Source organism: Dendrobium catenatum, unplaced genomic scaffold (genome assembly GCF_001605985.2).
Source record: "Dendrobium catenatum unplaced genomic scaffold, ASM160598v2 fragScaff_scaffold_266, whole genome shotgun sequence".
NCBI lineage: Eukaryota > Viridiplantae > Streptophyta > Magnoliopsida > Asparagales > Orchidaceae > Dendrobium > Dendrobium catenatum.
Genome location: NW_021318728.1, coordinates 219,215 through 230,851, shown reverse-complemented (window position 1 = coordinate 230,851; position 11,637 = coordinate 219,215). Strand labels below are relative to the sequence as shown.

General features: G+C 31.9%; 1 protein-coding gene across 1 annotated transcript in view; it reads left to right on the top strand.

Moving 5' to 3' along the window:
- The first annotated feature begins 617 nt into the window (after nt 1-617).
- The window catches only part of LOC110106195 (U2 small nuclear ribonucleoprotein B''), a 16,584-nt gene continuing 5,564 nt past the window's right edge, over nt 618-11,637 (top strand). The window contains exons 1-6 of the mRNA XM_020835981.2: nt 618-1,066; nt 2,398-2,460; nt 9,411-9,489; nt 9,701-9,775; nt 10,028-10,106; nt 10,280-10,325. Of these exons, the coding sequence (XP_020691640.1) occupies nt 731-1,066; nt 2,398-2,460; nt 9,411-9,489; nt 9,701-9,775; nt 10,028-10,106; nt 10,280-10,325 (678 nt within the window). The 5' untranslated portion in view covers nt 618-730. The remainder of the gene's footprint in view (nt 1,067-2,397; nt 2,461-9,410; nt 9,490-9,700; nt 9,776-10,027; nt 10,107-10,279; nt 10,326-11,637) is intronic.

The following is an 11,637-nucleotide window of genomic DNA, read 5'->3' as shown; positions in this document are numbered from 1 at the left end:
TTTTTAGGGGGGCAAAATTGATTTTTTAGGAGGGGCAAAATGAATTTTTTACACTCCTATAAGTAAAAAAATTTTTTTTGAGGGGGGGCAATTGCCCCCCCTAAGGTACATACAGTTCCGCCCTTGCGACTGGGCCAAAGCTGGGAGAGATGAAAACTGAAAAGCCTGGGCCAAAGCAAAAAGATGGATTTTGGGGAATAGATATCTGCCACTCTGCCAGCGGGATAAATTTGGAAAAAGTTCAATATTTAATGCTTTGCCTGTTTGCCAGCTTTGGGATAAAAAAGGTAAAAGATTCATTTAGTTTATTACTTTATTCTGTCATAAATGTTAAAATAGCTGATATTAATAATATAATATATTAAAAAATTTACCTCATTGGCTGCTGCTTAAAAAGGGCTGTGGAGGCACGTTACCCCAGTGCCTCCACACTACATCCGCCCCTGCATACTACTCTATTTACATATTTAACACTTAAAATTTTAATATTACATACATACTACTTATAGTTTATTTTCAATAATATAGGATGATATGCATGTAATATTAAAATTTTAAGTATTAGATATATAAATAGGATATTATAAAGTGATATTTATGTAAATTTTCCCATCCCACAATAAAAATGAAAAACCCTAATTAGCATCCATCGGTCATCTACCCGATCCTTCTTCCGCTTCATTTCCATACCCCCGCTGCAACTCTTATAATCTTCATCGACACTAAATCCATGGCGCACGCAACGGCCCAGCCCTATCACGATTACCCCTACGATATGAGACCCTTGCCCTACCCTGCGCCGCCGCCTGCAAGTCACTCGCCAGCCGGCCACTTCCATCCATCGAATCCTGCCGTTGGTTTGCACTCTCCCTACTACGTTCAACATTACACGCACCCTCCTCCTCCGGTTCCGATTGTCAATGTTAACCCCCAGCAACAGAAGATCAACACACTCTTCGTTTCGGGGCTCCCTGATGACGTCAAGGCCCGTGAGATCCATAATCTTTTCAGCCGTCATCATGGATTCGAGTATTGCCAGCTTGAGTACACTGGCCGTGGCAATCAGGTAACGTTTTACCCCCCATTTGTCGGCTGGGGTTTCTTTCGCAAAATTTGTTAAAAATATCTCTATTGATTTTGGGCTAATTCCATGATGAGCTTCTTCTAATTCTCTTCCTTTTACGCGAATAGTCCATATCTTCTACGACTGTTTCATAAGAGGTGGTAGAGAGGGTAGTGTACTAGTAGCTCTTACAGAAGAGCTTATTGGGATCCATTTAGGAACTCAGTGGCACTAACAGTTTCTGCTCTTACGGATTCTGCAATCTCTAACGAGAGATGTGCCGAGTAAATTCTTGCTGTCTTATTGCTTTTCGGCATGATCCCCCATGTGGTATTCCTTACGTCATATTCCTTCTTGTGCTGATATCGGGATGCCATCTTGGTCCTGTCGCTGCTGATGCCTAGTGTTAGAGGATAATGTTTTTGGTTTACTAAATAACATTTATTTAACAAACGAATTTTTGTTGGTTGGCTCAAGAATATATGGCCGAATAACAAAATAGGTCAATCATTGTAGCCATGCCTATTTTGGCTGCAACCTAGACATCTTTACTTAGATTGCAACTATTTCATAGCCAGCCCAAACATGATTGCTTGGATTAGGTGCAGTCTATGTATGCACATAGAATTTGGCACTAATTAGCAGTCTCTGTTTTGATGGCCAGCCAAAGGAGCTATCCTCCTCGGACAGCTGCTTCAATATGGTTTACATTTGTCATATCTAGCTCGTGTTGGCGGTCAGGAGAACATTGATAAGAAGAAAAGAAAACATAAAGAGTTCGGATCTTGATGATTTTGTTGGAGATCCAACACAAGACTTCAAAGATCTTGTTGTGGTCTTGTCTAGACGTGCAAGAACTCATGTGTAGGATAAAGCAGATCCCATTATCCCATCTAGATTCCTCAAATTTTGTGGGACCATCTGGATCTGGTGTAAGTGGATCAACTTGCCAACAAGCTTGTATGGGATCGTATAAAAGATCACTGTTGACGTGGCATGGTAACAGAATGGAGAAATGATCTTCGTGGTAGAGGGAATAAAAAAAGGTTATTCGGGTGGTAATAAAGTAGTGACGAGAGTATTTACTTTTATTTATCTAAACCAAAGGATTCACATGCAAATTTAAAAACTATTGGGTTTTTCATCCAGAGGAACAATAGCAAGTTTTTATTTACTACCTTTTTCATTTATCTCTTTAGAAGGAATGTGTCATATTTGAGAGATTGTATGATCTTAAATGTTACATTCTTGTAGAAATATGTGTAAAAGATAAATAAATCATTGCTGGATATCTTCAATGGTTGCTGAATCTGAGTTTTTTTTTTACTTGCCAGGCGGTTGCGTTTGCTACATTTATCAATCATCACTCAGCTGTGGCTGCAATGGGAGCATTAGACGTAAGGCCATTTTAGTGATAATTTCCAAAATCTTTTTGAGCTTCCTGGAAAATTTTTAAGTTTCTTTTCACTATTCCATGTTGTAATCCAACTATAGTAGTTTTCTTGTACTATCATTGCTTGTCGTGGATCACCTATAATATGATTTATGTGTTTTCATAACCAATATAGCAGATACAAACTTAATCTCGATTTTACGTGTCAACTTTACCATGCTTATGAACTCTTGGACACTCTAAAATTACCTCCACATACTCTTGACATATTTTTATTTAAGTAGACACAAAATCAGTTTCCTTGATATTTAATTGCATGATCTCAAGATTGATAAAAGTTAGAGATCTCATTTCTTTTTTTTTTTTAAATCCTTATGGCAAAAAATAACATTCATAGCAAATCTTCATGATATACAACCGTTGATTCCTAGAATCAACAAAAATTTTTATATCTCAGCCCCCTTATGTTCCCCCGTAATTTAATTATATGACTCAGTTTTGATGTCCCTATAATTACCAAAATCTTAAGCATATCTTTTGTTCTTAAATATTGACATCAAATGCTTCTTCTTTAATTATTTGATATTCTTTTATCATTCAAAAACTATCAAACAGTGGGTAACCATACTTTAACAACACTCATAACCCTCCCTTCAAATCTAAATAGGTGTATTATTTAAATCCAATGCTTTATACTTACACACCTTCTTTAAAGCTCACTCCACATCATTTTTTTGGATCATTATATGATATATTTTATTATTTTGTTCATTATGCTTTTTCAAAAACATTTGTTCCTTAAAATTCTCATTTAGCAGTTTCTCAAAATAACAATTTTATCTTTTTCTTGATGTCTTTGTCCTTATCTAATACCTCACGTTATCATCACTACTTTAATGAATCTAAAGTTGGTTAAAGTTTCTAAAATTTTCATTTCCTTTTTAGGTAATTTATATATCATTTTTTATTTTTACTAAATACACAATTTTTTATAGAAATCGTAAAAAATTGTAGCTTTTAATTTACTCGCTATCCTCTTTATTCATCATAAGTCCAATAAATAGTTATTTTTTGCCACTAATTAGAAGCATATTATTTATGTTTCATAACCCTTTATGACCCCTAACTCTACAACTTTTATATTATTTTATTTTAAATTGTCTAAATTTACTGAAACATTGTTTAATGAACTCGTCCTTTTATCTCATATTATGTTTGTGCTACAATTGTAAAATCTTAATTTGCTTTTGTTTACAATCAATTTCTTGAAAGATTAAGAACTTCTTACTTTTCAAGTTTCATAATATAATTCCAAGGAAATTAGGTATTTTAACTTTTTTTTTGTTCTTCTAAAGTACACATCTATATGTATTCCTTTATGTTATGTGGTCGTATATTCTTCTGGAATCACATACAATATTTGCCAAAGGATTTATCTTTTTTAAGAGAAATAACTATAATATAGTCACTCCACTTTTAAATGTAACTAATTGATATTCTAATTTTTTTCCCTAATATATGTTTGCTATTACAAATTTCTCTCACATGCTATCCTTTCGAGCTCGTATCTCAATCCAAGTTCTCTAAATTGATTTTTAAATATATTTTAATCTAACTTGAGGAGTATAAGCACTAATTCCATTTATAATATTCTCCTTAAAAAAATTCTTAATCACCATTGATCCTATTAACTTCATTAATTTTATCTTTCAACTTTCTGCCAATTACTATCAATAATTCATTCCTATTGTTAACCCTCTGAATCTAGCATACCTTGTAATATTTTGTAATGTTTTTTAGATTTAACCCCATTTTCATTTAGTTTTTTACAAACCAATGATATATACCCTTCTTATAATCACCATGTCCACTAAATATATTATTTTCTCATTTAAAATCTCCAAATTTCATGTCATAAATTTAATCATTTAAACTCGGTTGACCCTTGCCCATTCTTAGTTTCTTTTGGGTTAAGTTATGGCCTTAGTTGGTGATGTCTTAAGCTAATTTATGTCTATTTTTATCACAATTACATTAAATTATTTTCTATCATTTATGAGTGATTTTCTAGCAAAACCCTTCCTATTCCTCTTTATAATGGAGTTAGGCTGTGGCACAATGCTCTAGAGAATGTTTTAGAATGAACAATTTAAAACTTAATTTATTTCATAAATTTTGGCATAACGTTATGATTAGTTGTTGACTTCACATCAATCTTTAACCTTTTTTATTTGATGTTGGGACTAATAATGAAAATGTAAAACAAGAATAGCAGAAGTGCGTGGGAAAATTTGCAAGGAAATATGTTGCATTCTCATTTGATATTTGGTTTATATAGATGTCTTGCTATTAGCATTATTTATATGTTTTGATATGGGACAATAGGATTGCATATGGTAAAATGAGGTTCAATAGAGCAAAATGTGATAATATTCTGCGAGTAGGAGTCACACATATTAAAGACATGATATTGGAAGTAGACTTTGGTGATGTGGGCTAATACAATGGCGAAAAAATGATGAAGTAAAAATGCATACATTTATAGGATTGCGATAAGGAGAGAGGCGGGTTATAGATAACATGGCTAGAGTGCAAAAACAAGTGTAAGATCAAGTTGACGCTTAATGTTGCACTTGCCAATGATAATTAAAGGAGGATATATTAAGCCAATTTAAATTAGTTGGGATAAGTATAATAAAGATTTGAGATCATTTGAATGGGAATTTATATATAGAATGATTTTATTTCGGTGAGGTTAAGTTTATAATGGCTTGTTATATCAAGGGAGACTGCAAATCATTTCACTCTATTTGTCCAATATATGTTTTTCTTGTTGCTTTGGAAATTAAAAGTTTCTTATTTAGGCTACATTAAAGGAATAAGCAAAAATTATTTATGAGCAAGCCTTTTGAAGGAAAAATTTTGATATGACCATTTCACATTTTGCATGCCAAGATACGATATTTGGAGGATAAAAAAGGACGAATCCACTTGGTTTTAGATTAGCACTCTTATTAACAATTGAAGAGTGTGAAATGTTAGTATGGATATTTTTAGAGTAGTAAACATTTGTAATTATCATGAAACTACTATGTCTACAATTAGAGGGTATTGGTTAAATGAATCATTAGTACACTCCCTACTTTGATTCTTCTAATCTATGTTTTTCTTTTATTCTTCTCTTGAACCACTGATAATAGTTTTATTCTGCCACTACTCATTTGAATAGTTATGTAAAATATATTTTTGACAGCACTTAATTCTAATCTTCATTATCTCTAATTGGTGATATTTTTATGACTCCTATCATTTCTCCAATTTTTTTTCTTACTTATTTGTTTTGCTGTACATCCATTTTAATTTTCTTATTTCTATCACTCTTAATTATGTGCTTGCTAATTTGTTTTATGATTATAAAATCTATTGTCAATTTTCTTTAATCTTTTGTTGTGTAGTATTCCTAAAATACTTCACCATTTTAACCGCCCACCTCTAACCCAAGATTTTATGTTCTCATTTATATCCCTTTTTTTATAGTAGATCCAATATACTTAAAACTCATAAAATTAAGGACCACTAAATCTATCAATAGTATTAATTAATAATTTTTAATTTATATCCACTCAATAATATATTATAGTATTTGCTATATAAATCTGAAGCAGATTATCTTCTTAATTAAGTTTCTATTGTTCTAATTTTAATTTAAGTAAATATCTTGCCTTTTTATAATTATGACATGCAAATTTGAACATTCCACTTCACTTTAGATTTATGTTGCATGCATCTCCATATATCATGCAAAAGAGATGATGCAATTCAACTGTGAGTAGAACTCGTAGACACTGGTTCTAAAATTGTAGTGGTTCCATCATATACGATTTTAATAACATAAATATATTTTGATCCTTTTTTCCTTTTTATGGTGGTATTCAATTATTATGCCTTTTTAAGATTAATGTAACACATAAAAATGCTCCTGTCTTTTTTTTTTGTTAATTGTCTCATTATAGCAGTTGCCTTCATGATAGATCTTATTAGCATAAGGCAAATTAATTCTGAAATATCATTGTGGTTTTTCAAAGCTAATATTCAGTTACCCCCTTTTCATAATGCATTTTATTACTCGTAGCTTTGATTCCTTTTTAATCACCACAATTATAAACATTTTTTGTTGTTGTTAAGATTAGTTTCAAAATATTTCTTCATCAATCTTGATATCAGTTTAGTTTTTAATATTTCATAAGTGTAATTTATCAATGAAACTATTCAAACATCTCTCTTGGCCCTCCAAATGTTATTGTCTATCGTATATGAAAGCAAAGTTGACTTTGTTTTTTTCAAGTTGTTGTATAGTGTATTTTATGATTCTATTGTTTTTGTTATTCTAAACAAATTGTTGTTGAAAGTTCTCGTTTAATAATTTATTATCCGTAACGTCTTCATTTTTATTGTGTTTTTATTATCTTCACTCCTAACACACATAATGTGATCAAAATCCTTACATATTTTTTTGTTTTGTTTGGGATATATCATCTTTTTGTTCATCACCAGTGCCTTGCCTGTTATAAATGTTGTTCACAACTTTTAGCTTTAGCTTTGCTTTCTTCCTTTGCAACATCTGTAGCCTCCTTATATCATTATTGGATATCTTGATGATAATTCATGTTCTACCATTCTTTGAAAACAAATTTCTTTTGATAAGCTTTTCTACACTTTCACTCTATCGCTAAGTCTTCTATTGTTTTGAATGTTTTCTTGACTTGTTCAACTTTTTGGATATATTTTAATTTTTTTATATAAATGCACATTTTATTCTGTGCTAGATTTGGTTCAATTCAAAAGTTATAATTCGTAAAAAATATATCATTGTAGACTCACTTCTTACTTTTTTAAAGTTTTTTCATTTTATCTCGGGAAATTATTTAATTTAATTACTTTATTTTTTTCTTTTATAACATACATCCATTGATCTGTCTATGTTGTATGGTCTAATTTCTCTTGGATTCATGTTACAATTTTGTCAAATTATTTTTTTATCCTTTCAAGTATGTATATATATATATATATATATATATTTGTGTGTGTGTGTGTGTGGAGAGAGAGAGATTAATGTTTTTCACATTTCTTAAAATTAGGATCACTTTTGCACATTCTTGTGTTACTGCAAAATCAAGCATAAATTGTCCTATCACATTTTTTATCTTTTATTCTATAATTGTGCTGAATCCTTTCTTACTATAACCAACTTGTTGATAAAATCATGCCTATAATTATCCTTTCTTAATTATTTTGTTGTAGTCAATTCATTTCATACTAAAACTAGTTTTTTAAGTTTACTTATAACCCAAAATAAAAAGCATCAGCATAAGCATTGCCTGTCATATCTAACTACATTATAGTTAGATAATGGTTCATAGCTTTGGCATATCGCCCTAATACTTGCCAATGTTAGAATACATGAATTTTAGCTTTCATTTTATGATTGGATGTCAACCTAATACTAGCCTTAATCATTCTTATTTGGCTTGGGACTTACATTGGGGATTTTTGAGATTATCAGGGAGCTTCATGTAATTTGAAGCTTAATGTTGACATTTCTTTGCTCCATATTGAAACAATATTTTCTGTTTTATTTTTTGTAGTCACGTGCTCTACATTTTAAGCATTGATAGTATTTTCATGATTTTGAAAATTGGACCGGACCGGCGAGTTTGACCTATTTGACTGTGGATCGATCATATGACTAGTAAGGTCTATCTTAAGAACTGCCCCTACATCAAACCGTAAGAACTTATTAGAATTACCTAGGTGAATCATCGAATCGATCCGTATTTCTTAGAACCAATCAGTTCACTTTCTATCCTATTTAAACAATTAAATAAATTAATTTAATAAGTTTAGCATAAAATATAGAATAAAATATTGAACTTAACATGATTTTGTAATGAGCAATAATTAAAGTCCTGTAATAATCATTTGCCATTCAACCACTAGCCAAGCATTTTCACATGGTCCCACAACTTCATATGAGTTAATAAAGCATTTATTATAAAAAAAGTATATAAATAATATTAAGATAAAGTTTCTTAGTGATGTGACATTAAATAACTAACTTAAAGTTCTCAAATTCATAACGCATGCACTATATATTTTTTAAGAGATTTTTACATTAATTTTATAATGTGAACATTACTTATTTTTTAGTTAATTGTATTTAATTTTTTTATTTATTTAATTATATATATTATGAAAATTTAGTTTTATTTATTTATTAAATATAAATGATCTAACGTGAATGATCTGTAGGTGTAAATTTATGATATGGACTCAGTATATTATATATAGGTGTAAATTATTTTTAAATATTTAAAAAAATTTAGCAATGATTTATATTAAATATATTAGGATATATATAATTAAATTTATATTAAATGTGAACTAAATTTAAAGATTGAATATTTTTAAATTTAAATTTACTGAATACTTTATTTGTGTATGAGTTTTGTTTATCTTTAGTTACAAATTTACATTATTGTGTCATTATTACATCATTATTATGTCATTTTGACTTATTTAAATAATTTTAGTATTTATTACATCATTTTGTTCAACTCCCAATTCAACCATGGTTGATCCATTTTGTACTCTGAGTCTCTCCTTCCTATTCTACATTCGGTACAGTTTTCACACTCTTGATCTTTTTAGTTGTTGATTAGCTAGCTATTGTTGTGGGATAGAGAAAGTAATTGATTGCTGGAGATAAGCATCAGGTTAGTTTGACATATCATTAAAGGAAAAAAAAAAAAGACAGTAAGAAATATATCTCATGCCCTCATTTGTCAGCTTAGTTGATTGGATATTTGATTCTCTGTTGATAATATCGCATTTTTTTAATTTTTATCAGTTATTTCTTATAATCATAAGTTTGACTTTGATCACATTTGAATTTAGAGAACCATTTTTGATCCTGAGACTAGAGCCACCCTACACATTGAGCTGGCGAGATCAAATTCAAAGAAACGCTCAAGAGGTAGTCTTATCAACCAAAGTGCCATGGAGTGATTTTATACTAGTTTCTATGATCTAGTAGTTCCTGTTGTTGCTGTCTCACACTCAATTAGCAACATGGTTACAAGCCTCAGTGCTTTTTTGATTCCTGTTGTTGTCTTGCTCTCAAGTAGCTTTACTTTCTCGGAAGGTTTGGTTTCTACATAAACTGAGCACCAATTTTAAATTTTCAGGGGCTTCTGCTTATTCGGTCATTGACAAGCGAGCAAAAGTGCAAGAAGACGATCAGAATGACTGGACAGATGATGGTACTTTAGTTATATATCATGGACTCTCCTAAGACATTTTGGAGTGTCCTTGGCCTTTTCCGCTCGTGCTGGCCCTTGTTTCTTTCATTATATGCAACTCCATTTAGATTAACTGTTAACGTGTTCAATTATTAGTTTTGACAAGTATAGCTGTCTAGATTTCACTTGTTTGACAGTCATGAGAACTGATAGTCACCAGAACATCGTTCTACTGCTCACTTGCACTTTGGTTTGACACATTTGCACGTTCAGGAGATGTTGGATCTGATGCATCATCGGACACAGAAAATGATAATTCACACAAGAAGGGCGCCTTAGCTGCCACACAGAGGTTCAAATGCACTTCAAGATGCACATGATTATAGTTGGAATTTTTAGAAGATTCTAGTATTGATATTATAGTTTGTTATTATATTATTATTATTTTCTGGTGCCATTGATGCTGGTTTTTTGTTTTGTTGTATCCTGAATTAGCTTTCTTTTTGTATGCCATGTAATTACCAGTGGCGAGGCAGAGGGTAAGTTGACGAATGGTAGAGCTGCTCTAGATGTAAGTATTTGTCAATTTTTTAGCTTTTGAGTCAAATTATTTGAAATTAAGGAATGCTGGTTTACTTCTTGTGCTTCAGTTGGTTCTCTGAAGAAGAGTTTATCTAATTGTTATTGACTCATTTATCACATACGGAATTTTGTTATTATTAACTATGAATTTATCACATTGAGAGAAATATTAATTGCTTTGGCTAAAGGACGTGCGCCAATGGCCTGATTCTTTTGTGGGTAATTAATAAACAGAATTTTTGTGTTTTTTAACCCTTTAAGATGGGTTTTTACCAGATTCGTTTTTGCGAGATTGTAGTTTGTTTCTTGAAATATATTAATATAGCTTAAGAACATTTCAGCCATCATGAAGATATATTAATGTGCATGATTCCTTGACAGATCATTGCAGTGTTTTCCTTAATAGTGCCTTTATTTACAAAATCTTGTTTGCACATCGTTGATGCCTTGATGGTATGCATGCATATTATCATATTTCATATAGATGAGAATGGGGTGCTTTTATAAAGGCAGTTTGATAGGAAATACTTGAGTTCGCAAGCAACCCTAAGGGAATACTTGAGTTCGCATGCAAACCTATTACTAATTGGAGACAAAACAGCGAGAAATAAGCCAAAATCTGGGCGAAATCAGCCCAAAATAATAGATTGCAACAAGGGAAACAAATAAAAAACAATACGAAAGCAAGATACAAGTGATCCTCAATTCGAGAGAAGGATCGTCTCTCCCAAATCTCTAGACAAGAGAATCTAGAGCCCAAAACATGCCGGCCCATGATGGGCTGGCTGAGGCGGTTCCAAAGGAACCGCCGTATCAATACCGCCCTCCCAAAGAATCACCTTGTCCTCAAGGTGAAAACTAGGAAACTGTTGCTTCACCCTTTCGTACAGCTCCCACGTGGCATCGTAGTCTGGAAGATTTTTCCACTTGATCAGTACTTCTTTTGCCCCTTCTTCTTTCTGACGAACCCCCATCAACTCTAAGGGTTCCATAATCACCTCTAACTCTTATGTCAGTGTGGCTGGTAGCTCCGAGCTGGCTGTGTAATCTCCAATAGCTCTTCTCAGCTGTGACACATGAAAAACCGGATGAATAGTTGCCGTGAGTGGTAGTTTAAGTCGATATGCCACTGCTCCGATTTTCTCCAATATTTCATAAGGTCCAAAATATCTTGGGGCGAGCTTTTCATTTCTTCTGTTGGCCACTGTCTTCTGCCGGTATGGTCGGAGTTTTAAGAACACTTTCTCTCCTGCTTCGAACTGGATGTCCTTCCTATGCCCATCGGCCTGTTTCTTCATAAT